We start from the raw sequence: 24,007 nt of genomic DNA, 5'->3' as shown, positions 1-24,007 counted from the left end.
GCTCGTCTTCCCTGTGCAGGTTCCCTGGGCTTGGGAGCCTGACGTGGGGCTCGGATCCCTGGTTCCTTAGGGAGGGCCTCTGCAGTTGTGACATCCCTCCTGCTCTAGGCTGCCGTGCCAGGGGCATGTGTCCTGACCAGATCACGTCTCTGCCCTCCCCGCCCATCTTTATATCAATCATCTGTTCTACTGGTCTTCACTTTGTTCTCAGAGACCGTTATACTCTATGTAGTAAAGAGTTTTGGTGCGTCTGTAAGAGGAGGTGAGCTCAGGATCTTCCTACTCCGCCATCTTGATCCCATGTTGCATATATATGTGTGTGTGTGTATATATATATATATATATACATATATATATATACATATATATATATTTTATTCAAACAGCTTTGTTGAGATGTAATTTACGTGCCATAAAATCTTCCCATTTAAAGTGTCTAGTGGTTTTTAGTGTATTTGAAGAGTTTGTGGCCTTCAACCTTGTTCTTAATTCCAGGCTCAAAGCAAAGCAATAGCTCGGTTCCCTGGGAGACCAGACTGTTGGGAAGGGAAAGGGTCAGATTTTTTTTTTAAACTGGTACTTTCATGAGGTCACCTTTGCTCTATGTAGAGGTTATATGACAACATTTGTTATGCTTTTTATGGTACCAGAGTACGTATTTCTTTTGGGGGAGGGGAATTTAAGTTAATACCATAGATAGCACATGAAGTCAGCAATGTTTCTTATTAGGTTTCTATTTGAAACTTACTATTCATTAAAATTGTCCTGAAGTGCAATAAGAGTGTTTGCCTATCGAGTAAAAAAAAAATCAGTAAATATTTTATAATCCAGTGAAAAGCATACCTGCATGAAAATTATTACAACTAGCCTTACACCTAGACTTACCATTAACTCACTGTGTAATTTTAAGAAGGGCCCTCAAATATTTCTGTCTGTATCTGTGAGGGGGAGAGTGAAATAACAAAATCCTCTTCCATTTCTTAATTTCTTTTTTTTTTTTAAAGATTTTATTTGTTTATTTGAGAGAGAGAGATCATGATCAGGGGGGAGGGGTAGAGGAAGAAACAGACTCCCCACTGAACAGGGAGCCTGACATGGGACTCGATCCCAGCACCCTGGGATCATGACCTGAGCCGAAGGCAGACACTTAACCGACTGAGCCACCCAGGCACCGCATTTCTTAATTTCTATACAATAATTTGCAAATGGGCCACTCTCTGCTTAATGCTATAATTTTGTGACTTTACTATTTTTGAAGGGGAAAAGAAGTCTGCAGTCTGCATGATCCTCACTTGCATATGTGATCTTATCATATCATATGTGACAATAATACAAGCCGAAAAACACACGTTATCAAATATTGACTGGAGTGAATGTAACAGTGAGGAATTAAAAAAAAAAAAATCTCAGGACTGTATGACCTTGGACCATTGCCCGATTGCATGGATACACATCCCGAATTTTCAAATCCCAGTCCCTTGGGGTCAGGCATAAGATCTGTTTCAGTGTTTGGATCTCAGAGTGTGGTTGGTGTTCTATAAATGCTGGTTGAAAGAACGAATGTATTTTGGATAGCAAGAATGCAGAAAAAAAACATTAGTGTAGGCAGAGCTCATGAAAGGCTGATTGTGACTGTGTGTGTGTCAGAGAGACTTTTAGCATGAAAGCAAATGCTAACCTCTAAGAAAATGTGAAATGTTTGCCCCCTCTGCAGACCTATCTGCAAGTAATAAAAGCCCTAGACAATGTGGGCATCCTAACAAAGGGGAAAAATTGCTGAGTACAATAACAATCAGGCCTTCATTGGTTTAGGACCATGCAGATACATAAATAGACAGACATGTTCATTTTAAGTATCTGGGGCCAATATATATATTAAAAAAAAAAACCCTGTAAATTAATGAAATGAGCCACCGAATGAGAAAAATCAGAGTCCCAGAACAGCACAACATGAAATTACCTTGTTTATACTTTAGTGTGGCCAAAGCATCAGTGTAGCTGCTCTTCCCTATCTTTCCAAAGCCTTTGTTTCTTTTTCTTCTGTTGTACAAAAGCTTGAAGTTACAATTTTCATTCTCTCGAGTCAACCAATGCATTTCTGGCCATTTGTAAGCAAGTGACAGTTGGCCCGATTCATAAAAGTGATTAATTCACCTCTTGGCACCCAGTGTCCCGGCAGGAAATAGGATGGAAGCCTTTATTCTGCCTTGACTCTGGATCTCAGGAACACAACAGTTTGGTTTTTTAGTTTTTTGTTTTTTGTTTTTTTTTTTCATGTACTGTGGGTTTCTCAATGCACACACAAGGCCCTGGAGTAATTTGCCAAAAGACACTCTCCGATGGGGATTTCATTGGCTTCTCTATTGAAGGCCCTTTCTTTTTTTTAAAAAAAAAAACAACACAGTATACTAATTCTTGCATGTGGGTGCTTGACTGAGAGGAATGGCCAATTTCCCTCAAACATTTCCATTGCCTGCCCACCAAACCCTGCTGTTGGCTACTGGCATGGTTGGGAATAAGAAACCGAGACAAAGATGGCCCAGGGCACTGGTCCTTGCCTGTGAGTCCTCTTCTTGACGCCTTATTGCGACAGCCCCCGAGAGTGTCCCAGGTGAATTCCATACAGAGGATGAGAACAGGCAAACCCCTCATCATTACTGGCTGAGATTGGTTCAGACCCCAGCAGAGCTGTACCAGAGGGCCTGGTGCCAAGGGAACTCCTTCACCTACACAAGGAAGACAGACTCGAGGTACTTTCTTTATTTGCCCTAGACCAGCAGTTCCAAAACTAGCTTTTTCTCCGAGAAACTTGAATGCCTTTTAAACTCTAAGTTCCCAGGCCCTACTCCCAGAATTAATTAATTACATTTCTGGAGTGGGGCCTAGGAATGTATAAAATATCCTTAAGTGATTGTTCATGCAGCTAATTATTTAGAAACTGTTGTCCCGAGACTTACTCTAGATCCAACCTGGCTTTCAAAAGCGATGAGGCAGGGTAGAGAGAACCTTCTTTCCAAGGAAGGGGAGATACTGAGCCCCACGGTGGGTGGAATGAGTCTGCAGAAACAGAGGAGGAGCTCGCAGAGCAACAGAAGAGCTGGCTTGGCCTTCTGACAAGAGGGGGCTGCCCGGTCCTTCCTGTGCTCCAGCCACATAAAAGGAGAGACAGGAGGGGAGTCAGCGGGAGAGACCTGTCTGGGCCTTGTCTCCAGCATGAACAGCCTCTGGCCCTGGTTCACCTTCAAAGACCATCTCTCAAGGGCTCTGACGGTTAACTTTATACAGTGCCACTCTGTACTGAGCACCTGGTTTAGAAAGTCCGTGAGCGGTAAGATGGAGGGGTAAGGAGCACCGAGTATTCATCCGGTGTTTTCTGACATGTGGTAAGGGCATGTGTCAGGTGATGTCCTAACTTGTATGGGGCTGAGACAACCTGAAAGGGGGGGGGCCAAGGCGATGCAGGGAAGAAGGGAAGAGGGGTGGAAAGAAACAGGGGGGTTGGGGAGACATGGCCTCTAGGGTTTCCTTTTCCTAGACATTAGTGCCTCTTTCTCATCCCAGTTAGGATGCTAGGAACAATTTTGAACCTCTTTATCCATTAAAACAACGAACAATTATATAAATCACTTCTTGTTACTAAATGACCTGATTGTGAACTCAACTCTGCCCCTCACTAAACAGAATTTAGGGAAACAACCATACCTGGGACGTATGGCTTCATAATGTTCGAACAGGATAGTGGTTGTGTGCAGGGGTAAGGCAGTTAGCCATTACTTGGCAGAAACAAATAACTGAACACATTCAGAAAAACACATTCTGGATATTGCTCCTGATGGTTTCTCAGTACATGGCAATTTGAACCAAAGTCACTTATACCTGGATACTCAATGTCTATCCAGAAAAGTACAATTAAATAGACACAATTTTCCTTTTCTATACACAAATGTAACTTAGGACTAAAGATAAAAATCATCTTACTGATGAGAAAATTCCATCTTTGTCTTAAGCTTAGTGATGCAAAACTGATTATTCCTGAGGAGCTCTGAACAGCTCCCCTATTCTCACTGGGGAATTTTTTTCCAGATAGGAATTGTGTAAACCACTTATAGTGACTATTTTCAACTAAAATGAACAATTTAAATGCTTATATTATTTATGGAGCTCACTTTTATGGCTACCTCGGACAAAATATGTGATCTCTCAGAATCCCAGAGTCCTCATCTGCAAAGGGAAAAAAATAGTATCTTTCTGGGGCGCTCGGATGGCTCAGTCGGTTAAGCGGCTGCCTTTGGCTCAGGTCATGATCTCAGGGTCCTGGGATCAAGCTCCTTATCGGGCTCCCTGCTCAGCGGAGAGCCTGCTTCTCCCTCTCCCTCGGCCTGCCGCTCTGCCTACTTGTGTTCTCGCTCTCTGTCAAATAAATAAAATCTTTAAAAAAAAATAGTATCTTTCTAACTAGAGTCTTGAGAGGATTAGAAGAAGTAACATACATGAAGAACTTGGCACCGTCTCTGGCACCCATTAAACACCAAACACTAAATATATGATGGCTGTCATTAACATTTTATCACCAAAAGGCACAAGGATACCTTCTCTTCTGCTATTTTTTGTACCATCTATTCTATTTTTCATTCTTAACCAGTTTTTTTTTTTTTGCCAAATAGCAATTCATATAAAAATCCTCTTAAATATATTTTAAAGACCTGCATGCATAAATGATCCACATATATACACATACATACACACACACACACATATATATAGGACATATTCATGTACATATATATAAGTACATGTGGAGGGGAAAATATATATTCAGGTCAACTGGACTGACTTTGCCCAGATTGTTTTTATTCCCTACTGGTGTGATGATTCCAAATTTGGAAAACCTGAAACAATTGCTTTTTAATTTGTTTTTTCTTCCTTTTCTCCTTCCCCTCTTTCTTTTTGCAAAAGGATTTCACCAGAATGCCATTCAAATGGAAAAAAATAAAGGAGAAAGCCAACTACGCTTATGGTAGGTTTATCTAACTTGGATGATTTCCATAAATGTTGACAAAGCATTAGAGCAGGAAAAAATAACTCTGTATCTCTGTAAGATGCTAAATACATCCTCCATCTCACCCTGACTTTTGGTGGTTTCTAATTTTCTCAGACACAAGCAAGAAAAATCAATTAATGAGTATTTTATCTTTCCAACTTTTCATTGAGAAAGTACTGAGATTCCTATTCAACATTTATACAGTTAAATGATCTTGGAAGTAACTGACCTCTCTACCTTATTCAAGAACTTAACAAATTTCACAGATAAAGAAACAGAACACTTTATTATAAAACTTATAAAATAATTAAATATTACACATATATTTTGACTTTTCTCTATAACCCATTGTTTTATTCAAGATTTTTCCTCAGAATTAATATCACTTACAGAAGCAAGTGAGAACACATAAGAATAGGCTATTAATAAATTAATTTTTCCATAAAATAATAAAATGATCATTATATAAAGAAACAAATAACTTGCAATTTTTCAGAGGGCAGAGGGGTGGGTGATGTGGAGCTGTGTTTCTGATATAAAATGGCCACTACTCTAGGCCAAGCCAAGTGGATTGAGAGACTATTCTAATTATTTCTCTGAGATTCAAGAACACATGATTTTAATTAGAATGGGAACAAAGGATGCTCTAAATTTAACAAACCACTGTCTAGTTGGTTGTGCTGAGCTGGCAAATCCCTGTTTGAATTGAGACTTTATAAAGCAGTAAAATTGGGTTACATTCATCAAAGGAACTGAGGAATAGAGTAGAATTATATAAATATGCCCTTTTTAACCACATCTCAAAAAATTACAGAAGGACTCAGTCTTGTAAGTTACTCTGGTTTTGGCAAAATAGTGTGGTATTTTCCAATTGAGAACAATTTTAAGCTCATTAGTGCCTATCAACAGCTGGCTTCTGATGACTGAAAATATCTGAAAGATTATAAAATATTCTTACTCATCGAAGGATCTTGGCTTATTATGATATATTAATATTAACTTAACAAGATGGGTTTTTCTATTGCCACTCTTTTTTTCTTGTTAACTAAATCTTAGGGAAAATTTAAACATGACAGTTGGTAGGAAAAAACCACAAGTGGTCTTTAATTTCCCAAGCAGCTCTCTGACAGTATGTAGGGAGCCTTATAAATGATGGTCTACGCTCCTTCAAAACACTGCTATTTTGCTCCTCCTGGATTTTTTACCACAAATGAACATCTTACCAATTCTGACCCCCAAAGAGCAGACTAGAGGCTCCCGTGGACTTGTTCAGCTAGCACCAAAAGTTACGAGGTTGATATACCGTGTAGGACATCAACATTTGCCTTTTATGTGAGTTTGTGGGCTTTTTTTTGGAGTCTGAGTTTCAATTAAATGCAGATCTCAAATAGTCCATGTTGCCCTGTTTTCAGAATATTCCTCGGAATACTTTTCAAGTTGTGAATTTTAGTCTTGGAGACTCTCCAGAAGCGGAATATACTCTAAACAAAATAATAAAAACAACACACGCACACTAGATAAACATAACATGAAGCTTGCTAGTCCAGCAGCAAGCACAGTTATGAGCACCATTTGGCTTCCTGGGTAACTGCCACTCTGGGCTGTCCACAGTGTCAGGCACACTGGGAGCTCCAAGTAACAGTCAGGCAATGGGTTCCATCCACATTTGATGGCCCCAAGGCTCCGTCTTTGACCCGAAGTCTTCAAGGACCTTTTCGACACAGAGTCTTTGCCATGGAACCCTTGAAGTTCAAAGGGAGAGTCTCTCCCAACATTGACCAGATTCTCACTTTGTCAAAATGAAAACGTGACGTCTGTCAGTGTGATTCATCACTTCTTTCATTGGAACAGTGCAAATCAAAGTTATCTTGTCTTGTCTTTTGGAAGTCCATTTTGTGCTCGCTTCCCGTTTTCAAGTGCTTCAGAGTACCATGTGCTTTGGGGAAGTGGATAAGGGAGCCTGTCTGTCCTCGAGAGCCAGCCCCACAGATTCTGCTGCAGTGCATGGCTGGTCTGCAGGGTTTAGCTTTCAATGTGAATCGTCGCTGGTCTCTCCAGAGGCGAGAGGGAACAGCCTGGCCCTCGGGTGTTGGGGAGGGTGTCTAGATCAGCTCTTCCTCGTGCATGACTTGCAGCACTGCTGACCATAAAATTTGTGGTTGCAGACACCATGTTGAGGAACTAGGTGACACCAGCTGAAGAAATCTACACAGGATGGATCTTCTGCAGTGAGAGAAAAAATATTTCACCCCTTAGGAGGAAGCTTAGCCTTTTTCTTAAGGTGAGAGCCTACAGGTCAAAGACCTTGGATGCACCTGCCTTGTGCCTCTGAGTTCTCCTTATACACTAGGACTTTGCTGGGAGGGTTAGGGATGCAGGATTATGACATCAAAAGGGATTAAGACCCTTAGCTAAATGTTAACGGGAGGGGGGGAGAGTGGATGTTAAAAGAAAATGTCAAATCCAGCCAGAGATTCATGTCTGATCCTCCCAATAGCCTGGGAGCCACCATCTTGCTTCCCTCGCACAGCATGTGAGGAATCCCCTGGGGACCTTGATAAACCACTGCTTCTGATTCAGAGGGTCTGGTGTGAGAGCTAAGGTGCTGTTGCTGCTGCTGGGTCCACGGAACCTTACTTTGGGGAACAGGAGGCCTAAGATATGGGGAGTCAGCACACCTGCATTTGAGGCCCAGCTGCAATACTCTAGGTCGATTTAAATAAATCTCCTAGCCAATTTGCAACTGAGTGAATTTAAGTCAACACCAGTCCTGACTTCTTCTGTTGACAGATGGGATTATGGACTGGGAGCAGAACGTTGTACATCAGGGATTCTCACCCAGAAGGGCCTCACTAGACACAGAAGACATGTGAAATTGTATGTAAGATTTTCTTTATAAAAACCTCTGTGCACATTTTAGGAGTCAGGGCCTTAGTCATTTTACTGGATTCTCAAGGAATTTTGACTTCAGAAGTAATTTATGGTCTACCCTCTATATGAGTAAGTCTTCTCATTCATGGTTGGAAGTGCTTTCCCCTTCCTCTATGCAAGGCTCAAAAGTCACTTTACCTTCACCTTGCCCAACGCCCCCTACGGCCCATAGGTACCCCACCCACCCCCTTCCAAAATGATCCTTACGTAGCTCTGGTTTGTGCCCTTGGACATGGCATGCCAGGCTCTCAGCTCTCCTATCGATTTGAATCCTGCTTCTGATTCAGAACTGCCTACAGTTCCTTCCCCCTGCCTTGGTTCTTCTGCCTCAATCACAGCCCCCCACCCATCTCATAGTAGCCCCACTGATCCTTTGAACAGATAAGTTAGTTCATGTCATGTCTCAGCCCCAAACTCTCCCTTTGGCCCCTCCATCCACCCAGAGTGAAAGGTTCAGTCCTTACAATGGCCGACAAGGCCCTAGGATCTGGTTCCCCCACTTCTCTTTGACCTCATCTTCCTCCGCTCATCCTCTCCCCCACATGGGACACCTGGCAGATGCCCTAACATGCCAGGCACACTGTGGCTTCCCCCAGACATCCAGACCCCTTCTTTTAAGTCTCTGCTTGAAGGTCACTGAGAGTAGGGCCTTCCCAGACTCCCCCATACAAGCAGCGTGCTCTGTGGCCTCCCTACTTCCCACCTTGCTTTATTTTTCTACCTTGGGTCTATCAGCACTCATCCTATTCTGTGCTGTCTGCTCCTCTCTAGAATGTAAAATCCTTGAGAGCAGAGGTTTTGCCTACTGTTTTCATTACTTTCTTCCCAATGCTTAATGCCTGTCACAAAGTAGCTGCTCAAGAAATATTTGTTGAAAAAATAGTTTCCCTGTAACCCTCATGGCTGAAACAACCAATATGAAACCTACAACGTCTCAACTTGGGTAGAAAGGTGAACTCAGATCATTCTTTTTTCTTTTCAATAACTCCCGGATATAGAGTCTAGAGAACTTTCTGACAGGTTGGTAAAGGTATGAGAGAGAAAAGAAAAATCAGTAATGATGATCAGCTTTTTGCCCTGAGCATCTAGAAGAAGGCGTACTGATGCAGACCATCATGGGGGCAGGGGTGGGGCCCCAGGAGAAGATACAAGTCAGACGTGAGATGAACACCCGTCTAAACTGTTTGCCTATGTATCTATATTTTCATCTTCAATTATTTTTAATATATACTTGTACAGTGTCTTCTATCCCAGCCAAGTAGCAGGTAGCCTAATCAATCAGAATGTACGTCTGAATCAGTTTCTATTTAAATTGCAGAGATTAACTGCATCAGGATAAAAACCGATCACTAAAACCATGATCCTAACTATACTGCTGTATCGGCTCTTACTCCTTTTGAGTTAAGAATGGGATTTCAGGGGCGCCTGGGTGGCTCAGTTGGTTAAGCAACTGCCTTCGGCTCAGGTCATGATCCTGGAGTCCCGGGATCGAGCCCCGCATCGGGCTACCTGCTCAGCAGGGAGTCTGCTTCTCCCTCTGACCCTCCCCCCTCTCATGCTCTATCTCATTCTCTCTCTCAAATAAATAAAATCTTTAAAAAAAAAAAAAGGATTTCAGCTGGCTTCTGCAGCTTCTGCTATGAGCTAACTTTAAGTCAGGAAGCAGAAGGGAGGTGTGTCAATGCGCCATCAAGATGAGCACTGTGTTTGATTATGGTTATTCTCATAGCTGGTGATTTGAGCTTCTGTGGTCAGTCACGTATTTTATGTATGCTATTGAGGATGACCTTGGTGTCCTCTTTCTTTGCCTCACATCCTGCATGCAAACAATTGACAAATACCATACATGAGCTCAATTTTCAGAATATACCAGCACCCAGCCTCTCCCACTATAGCCGCTGCTCTAAGGGAACCTCCCGCCTACCAAGAGAGGACAAATCCTCCTTCAGCTCTGGGCCCCTACGCTCTTCTCTGTGTAACTGCCGGGGATCTTGCCACAAGTCCAATCCCACTGCCCCTCTGCTCCAAGTTCTCCATCAGCATCCACCTCACTCAGAGGTAAATCTTACGTCCTTACGAAGACTGAAAACGCCTCCAGGACCAGCTTCAGCTAATCACCTAACCCCTGTCCACTTTAGACATCTGACTCCAGGTGTCTTGCTGTTCCTTGATCAGATTCACACATTCCCACCTCAGGGCCTTTGCATGTGCTGTTGCCCCTGCCAGGAACACTCTCCTTCCTCACCTTCCTTTAGGTCATCTTTAGGTCCCTGTTTAAATATCACATCATCCACATCATCCTTGCCTGACTAGTCTACCTAAACCAGTTTTCCCACCCCCGTCTTCACCCCCCATTCTCCTTCTCTATACCCTGCTTCGGTTTTATTTTCTACTTTATTATCTGAGATTGTATATTTATTGATTGGCTTCTTTGTTTCCAGATATAAAGTGGAAACTTCGCACATTTTGTTCACTCTTCTATCTACAATCAGGCACCAGAATAGATCCTGGTTCACGGTAAGTACTAAATAAATGCGGAAAAATTGAAGCATCTTACTTAACTCTCAATGATCTTTTCAGGTAAGCATTTCTCCATTTTATAAAGAGTTCAAAAGCTTGCCCATGGCCACAAACCAGTATATGGCAGCGTGTGGACTCAAATCCTTTTGGTGACGTCAGAGTCCTTGCTTCTGCCGCTGTTCAATACGCCCATCCCGCCCCCTCTCCATGTGAGGATGTGAGATTCCATGAGGAGTAAACTTACTCATATTGGGTGCTGCTCATCCCCCACTGAATCCCCCTAGGCTGCAACCCAGGCCTCTTCCCGACTATGTCAACAACCAGTCACGACACAGTGATGAGTGATGTCACTGCCCGAGGCCTCCCTCTATTCTGAAGAAGGTTTACACATAAAATGCGCACAAGGCCAGCTCATAGGATGTTCTCCCAAAGTGGAGATCCAATGAAGACCCAGGTAAAGCATCCCATAGTGATGATGGCATGAAGTGAGGGCCCTAGACTGGTTTAGATCCAATGAAAACCCAGGTAAAGCATCCCATAGTGATGATGGCATGAAGTGAGGGCCCTAGACTGGTTTCCAGCATGGGTGGGGGGCTGAGAGATGGCACACCCACATGGCTGTCCTCCAGGACAGGACGATGCCAATCTGGGCAGAACCGTCTTCTCTCAACTCTTGGAGGGGAAGACGGTGCCTCAAAAACCTGGCCCATCATGGAAGGCTCAGAACATTCCAAGAGCTCTTCCCTAACGCACCAGGGGTTGGCTTATTGCCCACTAATGCTTGTAGAAACCCCAGTGTTAGAAAACACACTCCAATTCCACCTGTGGTCACCCTGCCAATGATCTAAGAAGGAAGACTAACCCAGCAGTAATTTGGGCATGCCACTCTCCCTGCATTTGGGATGGAAATGGGAGGAGGCCTCCAACTTGCCAAAACCATAGGCCCCATTTTGGCCAAGAAGAAATACCCAGGCTTGTGTCTTTCATATCTGCCTTCTTACTTTACTCCAAAAGAGACCTTAGTCAAGAGGCATGGAAAGACATCCTTCTAATAACCCTTTCTCATACCACCATCTTTCACTGGCCCCCTCCCTGCAACCCATGGAGACCTGACCTCCATTATAACACTGGTAACACTCCACCACTCGTATCTGTTGTTGTATCTTCCTCCTCCTTTGAGACACTGACTCCTTGTAGCTGAAGAACAGGATATTGCCTTGTTCTTTTATCTCTAGAAGAATGCTAGGGATATACAGCAGGTGCTTAGTGACCTGGCTTTGAAGGAAGGAGAGAACCTCACGGTACTTTACAATCTTCCACTTAACACGCATTGAGCATCTATGGTGTGCCAGGCGGGGTGCTGGATGAACAAAATAGTAACACCAAAGGCCTCCCCCCGATCTTGGATCTAACATATGTCTTGGCTCTCCCCACCTAGCACTCGTACCCAGGAGATACCGCTGAGCAATTTTCATGGTTGGCCCTTGTCCTTAAGCCTGTCTCAAAGTACCTAGGGGGCCTGTACTTCTGATTCTTGGCATGTGTGGGTTTGTCTGGGGCCATCTGACTGAAGGGGGGCGGGGAGGAGAAGTCACCAAGGGGGAAGAAAGGAGGGGACAGTTCGCAAGTACATGACCACTTGCTCAAAAGGTGTATTTCTTCCCCCAAAAGCTTTCTGCCAAAAAAGGCTGCCGGTTTGGAGAATTCCAGCATTGCCTTGGAAGTGATGTGGTTCTGAGCAGCAGCTATATTACTAGTTCTCTTATCTCCTGCAAGCCTCAGATAAGGAAGGAGAGAGGGAAGAGGAGGGAAAACCGATGCCCAGGGCCTGGAGCTACGGCTCTAGCACGCAGATAAACAAGACACGCGAAGTGGTAGGGACAAGGGAGAGCCAGTGAGTGAAAGTCCTGAATCTGATTCACCACAGATTGGAAAGCACAGGGTAAGAAACGAAACAGTCTTGGAAAAGCCGTGATTGGATGAAAAGAAAACGCAGTAGGTACATGGTGGAACATAATTCTTTAGCACAAGGAAATCTGATTGGGGGGGAGAGGAGACTCTTCCTGGTGTGTTTGTCAGATTACTTTGAAGTAAGCTGGGCTAGTGAAACAGTGTAGTTCACTCAGATAATTCAATTTCCCATTTTCCCATCAGCACATGCTACACTTTGTTAGAATGGCCTGTAACTAAGGAAACACATAAGGTGTGGTCCTGGGACGATGCACATTCACTGACTGACTGCAACTTACCTGCCTCCCTAATTAAAGTGTGAGTTCCAGGACAATTCCCCTTCATGCCTACATTGCCCCTGATGAGTGTAATCTCTGGCACAGGGTGGATACTTTTTCGTTTTCTTATTTAACTAAAACAGTGTTAAAAAATGGACTTGCAAAATGACTATTTCCCCCTTTCAAAGTAAGAATTAATGGCTAACAAGCCTTATCATAGAATAAAATGTTCCCTGCATAGGTGTGCAAACAAGATCATTTTGGGCAGATTGTACACCTGTGCGGAGCACTGTTCACACGCAGTGGTGTGAATGGCACCCGCTGGAGTTGTTGCAAGGAATAAACTGTACAACCAAACAGGATTTTGAAAAATTCAAAAACAGGTTTTTGAAAAATTCTCTGAAGACTAGTAAAACTGCCTGGTGTGTGTGGGGGGCCCTTTACCTCTCTTTTCAGGAGCTGGACAGAAGTTTGTATTACAGGCTCGCAGCACTGGAGGTTTCTGATGGAGCAGACAGCTTGAGGAAGGCCGGCCCTGCTGAACACAGTGGACTGAGCGGGTCTGGACACCCCCTCCGCAGGTCACCGTGCACTGCAGAAGAGGGAAAGAGCTAGGAGTCAGCAACGCTCAGCTGGAGGTTGTCCTTTTGGAGGTCAGTGATGTCAAATAGAAGGGATCTCCAGGCTTCATGCCATGACCCGGGTGCCCTGTTGATGAAGGGGGGATTGGCCAGAGCCCAGCACGTGTGCTCACGTCCACAGTCTAATACACAACAGCCATGTGATCTGATTAGAAGGGGGTCTTAGGCAAATGCTATCTATCTCGCCCCAGAGAGAGTGTCTCCAGTTCAGTGACTCATAAAGAAGAGAGCTTCCAGAAATACAGAAGCTGCCATAAGGACGCCGAACAAATCATCACAGTATTTAAAGAATTCCAGATAATCTCTGCAGATGCAATAGTGGGGGGCAGGGGATGCTTCAGCATTAGGACAGCGAAGAAATACTACTTCCGAGCCAGCTTTGGAATCCTGCCCTCGGTGCCCGGCCAAATTCTGAGTTGGCACAGTGGGTGTGGTGCTTTCTAGAAGTCAATGATTTCACTGTTCAATCACTATCAACTTTTATAACAAATGAAATATCAGGAAAATTTTTTTTGCTTTTAAAAATTCACTACATTATTCTTATTTTATTTTATTGCAGATAGGCGAAGTGTTCATTTTGGACAAGCATCTTTATATGGACTGCTTTTGGGAAGAAAAAATATGCAGGGATGGAAAACATACGAGTTTTGGATTTAACGCCAAGAGCTAAAGGTATACAGCTGTAGGACTGTTATCATCTAAACCAGGAATTGGCAAACTTTTTCTGTAAAGGGCAAGATAGTAAATATTTTCAGGTTTGTGGGCCATGGGCGATATGTAGACAAAAGAGCATGGCTGTGTCCTAATAAAACTTTATTTACAAAAAAATAGGCGGGGCTTGGAGGGGGCGCAGATTTGGCCTGCTGGAAATTGTTTGCTGATACCTGATCTAAATAATCTTAAAATGAAGCAATTTCCAAATCTCTTAAAAAAGACAGTGATAAAATTTGAAAAAGAAGTCCAGAGTGATGTAAATAGCATGTAACCGATTAAGAGATACACAATCACACTAGTTTCCTTTGCTTTTCTTCATGGTTTAGTTCTCAGATCCTCCCCAATACACACATGCGCATTATATACACATGTGTATGTATGTTTACTTACAAATACATAGGCACACATTGGTGTATACAGACCGACATAAATACACACATTCTACGTTGTATTTCTGTGTACTGACAGACACAAATCTATAGGCCTGCATTTGTGCTTGCACGTGCCCCCACCCAGCCCGTGTTTAATGATGGGGTGGGCAGCACTTCTCAAGCCAGCGAGTTCTGACATCTGTAGGTTGGAAAGGACAAGGACCACAACACAGCTTCTCTCTCAGACTTTGCTTCACACACCAACCCAGCCAATCAGAACCAAACCACTGCAACCAAAATTTTACCCCAGTCTTCTGAGAAAAAGGGTGCCTCGAACATCTAATGGGTTTAAGAGCTGGGGGGGGGGGGGTCCTTGCCTGAATTGACCAACTCGGAGCTTTCCCTGCTTCCTCTACAAAATAGGGACAAAAATACCCACGAACAAGGCAGTTTCAACAAATGAATTATTACATCATTCAGCAACATGACATAAAAACCGAAGGAGTCAAGGCTATGAGCAATGTTGCTAGAATACAGAAGACTCGTGGGGATTTTGAGAGCAGAGCAATAGTGAATATTTGGTACCATGTGACCAGCCTGGTCTAAGTGCTTTATATTATCTTAGGTGCTCATGAAAAAAATCAGCTCTTCAAGACATTATCATCTTGATTTTCTAGCTGTGAAAGCCGAAGCTCCCAGATGACGGGAGAGGCCCAGGGCCACACCGGTGATGAGGCTGGCCAAAGATCACAAGTCGTTGAGCCTCCGGGACCTGAGCTTCTGGTCTTTCCATTTGGACGAGTCCCCCACAGCAGCCACTGGGGGGCTGCCCCCGTTCTGAGAATCTCACGGAAATCTGCGGGTGCTCACCTGTTGCCATGGTGATGGATACCATCCCGCTGCCACGCCCAAGCCCGTTCGGGCGGGACAAGCCCCTCGCTGGCAGGTTTCTTCCAACTCCAGGTTTGGTTTCTTAATATTGCGGCACCTTCGCTCCGGGAAAGTGATGAGCTTTCCCTGGAAGGGCTTCTCGCTGCATTTCATCTCCCTCTTCCTCACACCCAAACCGCAGGTCATCGAACACTAGGAGCCAAGAAGGGGGGCGTTAGGTGTGCAGAGCTCCACGGTCAAGTCTGCTGAACAGATGCACCATCCACGTGAAATTCTAGGAATGGGATCATTGCAGGTGAACCACAGGTACTCAAAGATCCTAAAGACAAGGCAACCATGTCCCTCATGCTACTGTGAAGAAACCAGAGGGTAGAGAATTCGATTAACTGTCCCAACGTCTCAGAGCTTGTCAGCACCATGAAATGAGGCAAAATGAGGCACTGTCCAGCAGCGAGGCTCTGCCAGGGTAAGCGGCTAGCTCAAGGTCACAGCCCAAGTAAATAGTGGAGGTAAATCTGATTCACCTGTGCATTTAGCCATTAGGCTGTAACATCTCAAAGAAAATGGGTGGGAAGAGAGGTGGATGCATTGCTATGTGGGTTACTTATCATTTAGACGGAATAAAAGGACACCGATGGCCAGACCCAGGGGCTGCTGGAGTAGAAGCCCCACCTCCACCGCACCGCACCATCCCCACTATTGACCTGTTCTGCATCCCGGCCTCTGTCTTCCTCCCGGTACTGCGATCTCCTCCAGAGCAGAGACCCCCGTCCCATCAGTTACTGGGGCAGGCTTCAGGCTGGGCTCCTTTTCTCACATTTCCTCTGGCTGTGCATGCACCCGAGTTTCGCAAGCCAGAAATCCAGGAGACATCTTCACGGCTCCCTCTCCCCTCCACCCACATATGCCCGAAGGTGACAATGGCCTCCTTAGGAACTCAAGAAGATGCTGCTTCTCTCCACTCCTGGAACACTCCTCTTCAGTCCCAATCACAGCATCTGCCGGTGGGCGCCTTGCCTGTCTGGGGGGCTGCCTGCTTTACGTTGGATTGTTCTAGGTGCTAAGTGGTCCCAACACAGGGGCCCTGGTAAAGTTTTCGGTTTCTACCACCCCCTCACCCCACTGTATGGGTTGTGTCACCTTCTTTCCCCTCACCCTCGTATGGGGCACACCTTCCGTCTGAAATAACCTTCCCTCAACCCCACCCTTGCCCAATTCTTGCCCATCCTTCAGCCTCACACTCCCCGGAAAGTCTCTCCTGACAAAGACTCCCCCTGGTGGCAGGGCTCGGGGACCCTGAGCTCTACCCGTGCCATCACAGACCCCCACTGCAGCACTCGGCACCCCCTACCCGAGCTGCCATGCACACGCACGGGGTGGAGCTGTTTTCACACCCAGGCACGAGCCCGCTCAGCGCGACGGGTGCTTCGTCAGGGTTTGATGAAGAGTCCGGAGGGAAGAACAGATCATTAGTAGGCACCTGCTGTGTGTGTGGAACGAGGAGGAGGAGTGAGCCTCTGGGGGCTGGTGGGTGAACTGAGCAGTCAAACACACAAGCCAGCAGTAGGAACTTGCAACTCCTACCTCACTCCAGGAAGACACAACCCACTGCAGCCGGGTGTTCCTGGGGCATCGTCCTAGCACACAGCCCTCCTGGGACTCGGGCCTCGGGCTGCTGGAGCACAGGGTCTCCGGGACATTCTCTGCCATGGGGGAGCTTTGGCACAGGACTTCACGCTTCCTCACCCCTCGCCCGCAGCTCTTGGAACACTGGAGATGGAGGAGGAAAAAAAGTCATGTGCATGCTCGTTTCACATGATTTTCTTCAGGTGAACGCTGAAAACTGAGTCAACAAACTATATTTAGGCTTTAAAACCAAATGCCTTATACTCCGTAGGAGAAATCTTTCCTCTCTCTAGAGGCCGTAAATGCAGGTTAGCATTCACCTTCACCATCTGAATGCCCAGGGGCTGCTGGTTGCCCAGGCCCGAAGACGAGGTTCCCTCTCCACAGCATCCATGATTACTGGGAGAATGGTACAGGGCCTGCTCTTTGGGGTAACGGTGGCTCGGTCTGGGCACTCGGCTAAGGAGGATTATTGTGCATCTGACAGGAAGTGAAAAAGATGCACGCATAAAATAGCAAGAGACCGTGACATTGATAAAAATGGGTGCAGGGTGTCCAATCCTTGTTCTTACCCACCTGCTGCCTGGGAGGTGGGCTCCATGCTAACTAGAGGGGAATAAAGAAAGAAGCACTGGGTGAATGTCTGTGAATGAACCTGCTTGATGGGCCACTCCTGCAGTCTTACTTTCTTGCCCTTCCCAAGAACTCTGTGAAACATATGGGGGGCGGGGAGAGAGGAGAATCTCCTCGCTTCCAGATGAGTAGTTAAAAACTTGTCAGCGTCGCTTGGAAGCTGTAGGCTCCAGGTCTGGATCTGCCCTCAAGGGACACGTCCCCGGCCTCGGTTTCTGAGAAGAGCCATATGAGAGGTGCCCCTCTTGCCTCGGCTCTTTGTCAACATGCAAACATCTAGGCACAATTCCAAGCCTCCCCCAAGAATCAACATGACTTCTGGCTCTTCACATCCTTAAGGGAGAGGAATGATGGGGACGATATTATAATCTGCAAACCACAGCAGCAGAGAACAATAATGTAATGCCTTCCATGTGATGAGGCAGGCATGCTGACTTGTATCCACAACCTTCTACCAACCCTCTGAGATCACTGCTATTGTCCAGTTCTCCAGAAGGGCCATCTGAGACTCGGAGCTTAGAGAACTTGACCAAGATCAAACAAACAGATGTTACATACTGAAGACGGGCAGACAAGTTTGTCTGGCATCAGGCGGGGAGATGTCCCACTAACGCATATCAAGGGTGACCCTTCTTCAATAGAATTCTTATTTTATGTGTTCCTGTTTTTTTAAATTAAGAACGATGAGACATTTTAAAATTGCTTCCCAGAAGGTTTCAGAGACATGGTCTCTAAGGGAAGAACAGGTTGAGGTAACAAAGTTTGAGGGACTCCTTTCAAATTTGTCAGGAAGATGTTCCCAAAAGGACACATTTGGTCTTAGTAAACAACAACGAAACAAAAAACCAAGGACATAAAATACTCTCTTAAAATCTTTCCATGTCAAATTTAGGGCAAACTCTGAACCAAAGCTCCTCTTCATGAGGTCACATTTGGAACTGCTCGGCCCCCCAAATCTTTCCCCCATGCCTACCACACACATTTGGCTAAAACAGCCCTTTGAATTTTCCTCTTGTAAAGTGTACCTCCTTACTTGCAGAAAAAGAGACCGGACATAACACCATAGCCTATTTCGACTGACCTTCTGCTATACATAATTATGTTCCTTCATTTTAAAGCATACCAATGCATGTCAAAGATACTCTTTCCCACTGGAGCTCCTTATTCCCCTACCAGAGTTGTAACATTAAAAAATCTCATGTCCGGGCGCCTGGGTGGCTCAGTTGGTTAAGTGACTGCCTTCGGCTCAGGTCATGATCCTGGAGTCCTGGGATCAAGTCCCACATCGGGCTCCCTGCTCAGCAGGGAGTCTGCTTCTCCCTCTGACCCTCCCCCCTCTCATGCTCTCTGTCTCTCATTCTCTCTCTCGCAAATAAATAAAATCTTAAAAAAAAAAAAAAAATCTCATGTCCTATAATTAAAAAAAAAGCAGCTTTGATCTGAACTCTATTGGGGATGGGGCAGTACACTGCGATCCTTAATCAGAAATCAGTGCTCTAGGATAATGTTCCCTAAAGGAAAGCATGGCAGAAATGTGATTGCGGACTTCTCCCTGGCTTCACAGTTAGAACCCCTGCCTCTTTTTGATGATTCCATAAAGCTGGCTTGACCTCCATGGTTTAGCAGAGGCTGGGTTACCACGGAGCAGAATTCTCACCGTCAGCATGTCTTGGACCAGATAAATCTTTCAGGGAGCTGTCCCTGACACTGTAGGATGTTTATCTCTACCAAATAGATGCCCATAGCATCATTCCTCCATGCTGGGACAGTGAAAAATGCTTCCAGACACCACCTGAGAGGACCTCTGACAAACCCAGCCCCCACTGAGCACCTCAGGGCTGTGAATGGTGGGTAGGTCTGTGCCTCTTCTGACTTTGTAACTTTCTACCTTTCACTGGGAGTTTGTGATGATAGGAAACTTTATACCCGACTCCCCTCTGGATCCCTCCAACACCATGGCTCTTTCCCCTAAAGCCAAGAGTTGAATATCCTTCCTATGCCATTTTTTGTATTTGTGTTTTCTATTTGCTTTAGAGAATTCAGTAGCCCTTTCGTCTGCCAATCCACTGACACGCAAATCCTTCCTAGCTGTGCTCATGAATCTAGCCTCAATGGCCCCCATGCTCTACTTTCTAGACTTCAAAGGAAGACTCTGAGCTGTGATGCAGGGGCTTCCAATCTGCAGGTTGCATAAAAATCACAAAAAAATACAAATTAAAATGCCTCGTCACATTAACTCAGTGTGATTCCCGGGAAAGCATAAATAGCTGAGTGCCTCATGGGAGCAAGGATACCACCCCTGTTTTTGCCACCATCTTTGTCCAGAAGGAACAAGGCTCACGACTCCAAGTCTTGCCCAGTTACCTGAGACCAGGGTCCAAGGCTCCATTCCGGTGGGCAGGCATGGCTGTTGCAGGCTTGCACCTGTGTGGGCGTGCTCACTGGGCAGAGAGAATGCAACACGGCTTCCTCCTTCTGGAAGGGCTTCTTCTGGACACACTGGATCTTCCTGCTCTGCTGGCCCCCCGCACACGACCGGCTGCACACACTCCATTCGCCTGGCTTCCAGCTTGCAGTGAAAAACCAGAATTACTTCCAATGAGGCTGAGGCTTTGCATCATCCCTTCCAAAGCAGTTATTGTATAAGCTTTAACCACCTGATGAAAGCCTTGGGTTGATTTTAGAACCAATAAGGGCGACTCCTAGCAACTATTTTTCTATGGGTTTCAAAGCCTATGCAAATGGGGTCCAGTGAGAGGGAGTCACATTTAATCATCACACAGTTCTGGGCAAAAACACATTCTTGCTCTCTGCAAGGGAAGAAACATGTGCCATTTGGAAACCTGAGCGATTCATTCATTCGGCCAAATCTACTGGGATCTTCACTTTGTGCCATGGACTCTCCCAGGCATCGGGGTTGAAAAATGGACGAGGCAATGTTCTTTCCATTATGGAGCCTACAACACAGTGATGAGGTGGATATGTGAACAAATAAGGACAATACTATGGGATGATGGCTATAATAGATGTTAATACAAAGTACGGTAATGAGACTGAGGGGAGAATGATCAATGGGAGGGGAGGGGGGTGCACATGCATCATACATGCCTGCAGGAGGGCAGGGCCCCTTCAGCAGTGGTCTTACAGAAACTATTTATAAGGAGGCAGTTCCCCCAACTATTCGGTTATTCTTCAACTTCATGGATGAGTTAAGAGACACAACCTTGCGTTCTTTATGGAGAGATTGCCACACCACATTTTTCACGGTGTTCTGAGACTTGGTGTGCATGTGAATGAACCTACTAATCCTTTCCAATGACTGCATTTGACCAATTGATAATCTAGGATTGGAAGGCCTGGCATAAAGATCCCCCAGAGATGACCTTACACATTTCAGTCATAGGAGTGATGTCTAAGACTAGTTTACCAGTAGTCTAAATCTCATTTCAAGAAATAAAACCTGAGACCAAATACATTTTTTGGTTTACATTTGCATTTCTGCCACCTTTACCAGTCCTGTAATTTTTTCCCCTGGTTTACCCCTCCAGCCCGACGTGTGAAGTTAAAAACCTTTCCTTTCATGCAGAGAGTATGGCACATGAGTTCTAGATGATGTTGTTCTAAAACACTGCATAATTCATATTCTTTTAAAGAAAGAGAATACAAAATAGAATAATTCCTTATTTGTGTAATTATTTGTGTCTTGTAAGATGTCAAGGAAACATATTTATGAGATTATTAATTTCACCATTTTCCTATAAAGATGGCATTTTTGTCTAACCAATTCAACTTTTTCCTTCATTCGACAAATATGATGAATCTGTTAAAGTACAGAAAGAGCACACCAGGTAGACCTTTTGCATGCCAGGCATGGTTCTGCATCCTTGGGCCGCAGGCTCACTCCCCATCTATCCTCAGTCCCTAGCAACCCCACCTCAGAGCCCAGCTCCTACACTGTCCATTTCCACCCCCCTGCTTTTTTGTACATGCCCTCTTTATAGCACATATCTCACTGCCTCTCAATTACTTCCTTACACACCCCTCTTTTCCCCTTGATTGTGAGTTCACTGGTGGCACGAAGTACAAGTTCTCTGGATCCACACTGTCAGCCCAAGGCTGGCATCCAGTAGGTGCATATGACATGCTTGTTGCATGGGAAGATAACGGAGTTAGATGGGATGGATTCCTTTGTCCTTCTAACTCAAATAACCTAAGACCTTATTTCCAGTATATGTCCCTGAAGGTCCCATTATTCCAACAGGAAAATACAAAGATATAAATGATAAGGTGGAGAAGAAAGGAAGGGAGCAACGGATCCTGCCTGTTCTACCACTCCAACCCTGCAGTCACTGTGAGGGCTGTTCTGTTTTTAAATAGCCAGTAATTGGTTACTGCACAGTATTATTTCCACACAGGGTCATCACAGAAGTTCTAGCAGTCAGGCACAAGCTGGGCTCTCTCCCTTTCCTTGGATGGACATATGAAGGGGGTCTGTGTCTTTGCTTGGCAGAAACAGCCAACAATGGGAAGGAGGCTTAAAATCACAAAACATCAGCTTGCCATTCAAGCAGACTCACAATTACACACACACACACACACACACACCCCATCTAAAGAAGACATTACTCCACAAGCGTCAGTAACACTGTCTGGTAATCATATGTTAGAGCCACCGGATATCTTTTAGAATCAGATATTTCTTAGCAAAATGGGAAAATCCATGGAAGCCCACCAAATTTCTTTTTACTCTTTGTGTTCAGGACACAGCTGGTTCCAGATTCTTGGAGAAAAACGAGGTGGACAACAGGGCATATGGGATTGGTGAACAGCTGAAGCCCCAGACAATGAGAACAACTGCACTATTACAAGGAAAAAATGCATGTATGTGTCTAAAAAGATTGTGCAATATAATTGCATCACCACAAAGCAAACACTACTTATTAAGATGATCTGAATCATTAGGGAACACAACACTGCTTTAGAAGGAACTCTGCCGATTCTCTATAAATACATCTGGCAGAAGATAAATCACACAAAGGACTCCATTCGGCTGGGAAGATTATTTAAAATAAGCATTCAAACAATAGTGTGGCTAAAATCCATCCCCAAAACACACCCACCGAGCTCCCCATAGAGTGCCATCATCAGAAGCGGATTACCACTTGGCCTCTACCTCTTTCTTTTCGTGTCTTGCTACTGTGTAATTTGCATTGGGGGTTTCATGGTCTGCCTAGTATTATGATTTTTAAATTCTTGGATGACTATATGAAAGTTAAGCACACAACTACATGTAAATCTAACTAATATGGGATTTTGTATTATTTAAATATCTGTTTGATTTAGTTCAGAGGAGGCTCTATGTAAAGATTAAAAAAAAAAAAAAAAAAAGATACCTTAAAACCCCAAGGTTAGGTTTGCAATGCTGGAGTCAAATGACTGTCTAAAGCAATCTGTGTTTTTCCAGTTACATATTTTAACCTCAATTGTCTTCTTTTCTCTGTTACTTTTTTTGGGCATTCTCTCTCTCTCTGGGTCACTTGTGAGCAGAAGCACCAACAGTGGGTTTTAGTTTTCTCATATCAACAAGAAGAGCATGCAAGTACACATGTTACCAGAAAGACATTTCCAGATGACTTACTAAGCAGGGCAGGGGAAAGCATTGCATATTTTGGGTGCAGTTGCTGGCTTGGTTCTTGCATTGCAGAACGAAGAGCTGACTTGAGTGTTTTGATCTCGTAAGCAAATGGCCTTTACACTTATGTAACCTAATAAGACATCAAAAGTTACAAAGTGAAAATTACAGATAACCAATTCAATTTCAGTTCCAAGTGCAGCCTGACTTACCAGGGTTCTGATGTTTTACTTAAGATACAGAATCTAAATACGGTGTTGAGAACACCTCCCACCCATCTGCAACTAATTTGAATCCCATTTCCCCCCGAGATAATAGTTTTCATATTTTAGTAATTTGAATGTGTAGCTTCTTAGTTTTCAAGACCACTATGGATTCTTGAACCATGAAGTGATAAACGCAACCTTTTGAAAACAGGGTGGCTTTACAGGGGAACATCCCACAAACTTGAACTCACATTGCATCCATCTATTGGAAAATGTTCTTCAAAGAAAAACCTTTGGCAAATTATGTGTGGAAACTCTAATATCCTACGTTTCCATGAAGCATCTTCTACTTCCATAAGAAATAGATATAAACAAAAAGCTGAATTCTCTGAATAGGGGTTCATATCTGTCAGCTAGGACTCGGGGCTTTTGGTTTTTTGCTTGAGTGACACTTAATGCCTGGCTTGCAATGTTCGTCTCCGGACTTCTCACCAGAAGCACATATTTTTTATGTGTGTGAATAATTTTGTCAGCTCTCCAAATAGAAATGCTGCCGCCTCTTTGAATTCTGCT

The 24,007-nt window shown here is 44.6% G+C and overlaps 1 protein-coding gene across 1 annotated transcript in view; it reads right to left on the bottom strand.

Moving 5' to 3' along the window:
• Positions 1 to 5,373: 5,373 nt before the first annotated feature.
• Positions 5,374 to 24,007, bottom strand: part of ADAMTS18 (ADAM metallopeptidase with thrombospondin type 1 motif 18) — a gene marked incomplete at its 5' end in the record, with an annotated part of 147,251 nt that continues 128,617 nt past the window's right edge. Inside the window, 6 exons of the mRNA XM_035024511.1 lie at positions 5,374 to 7,264; positions 13,165 to 13,312; positions 15,317 to 15,529; positions 16,922 to 17,107; positions 19,961 to 20,165; positions 23,235 to 23,361. Coding sequence (XP_034880402.1) covers positions 7,149 to 7,264; positions 13,165 to 13,312; positions 15,317 to 15,529; positions 16,922 to 17,107; positions 19,961 to 20,165; positions 23,235 to 23,361 — 995 coding nt within the window. The remainder of the gene's footprint in view (positions 7,265 to 13,164; positions 13,313 to 15,316; positions 15,530 to 16,921; positions 17,108 to 19,960; positions 20,166 to 23,234; positions 23,362 to 24,007) is intronic.

Source organism: Mirounga leonina, unplaced genomic scaffold (genome assembly GCF_011800145.1).
Source record: "Mirounga leonina isolate KUSES-001 unplaced genomic scaffold, KU_Mleo_1.0 Mir_180, whole genome shotgun sequence".
Classification (NCBI taxonomy): domain Eukaryota; kingdom Metazoa; phylum Chordata; class Mammalia; order Carnivora; family Phocidae; genus Mirounga; species Mirounga leonina.
This window is presented reverse-complemented; position numbering and strand designations above follow the sequence as displayed.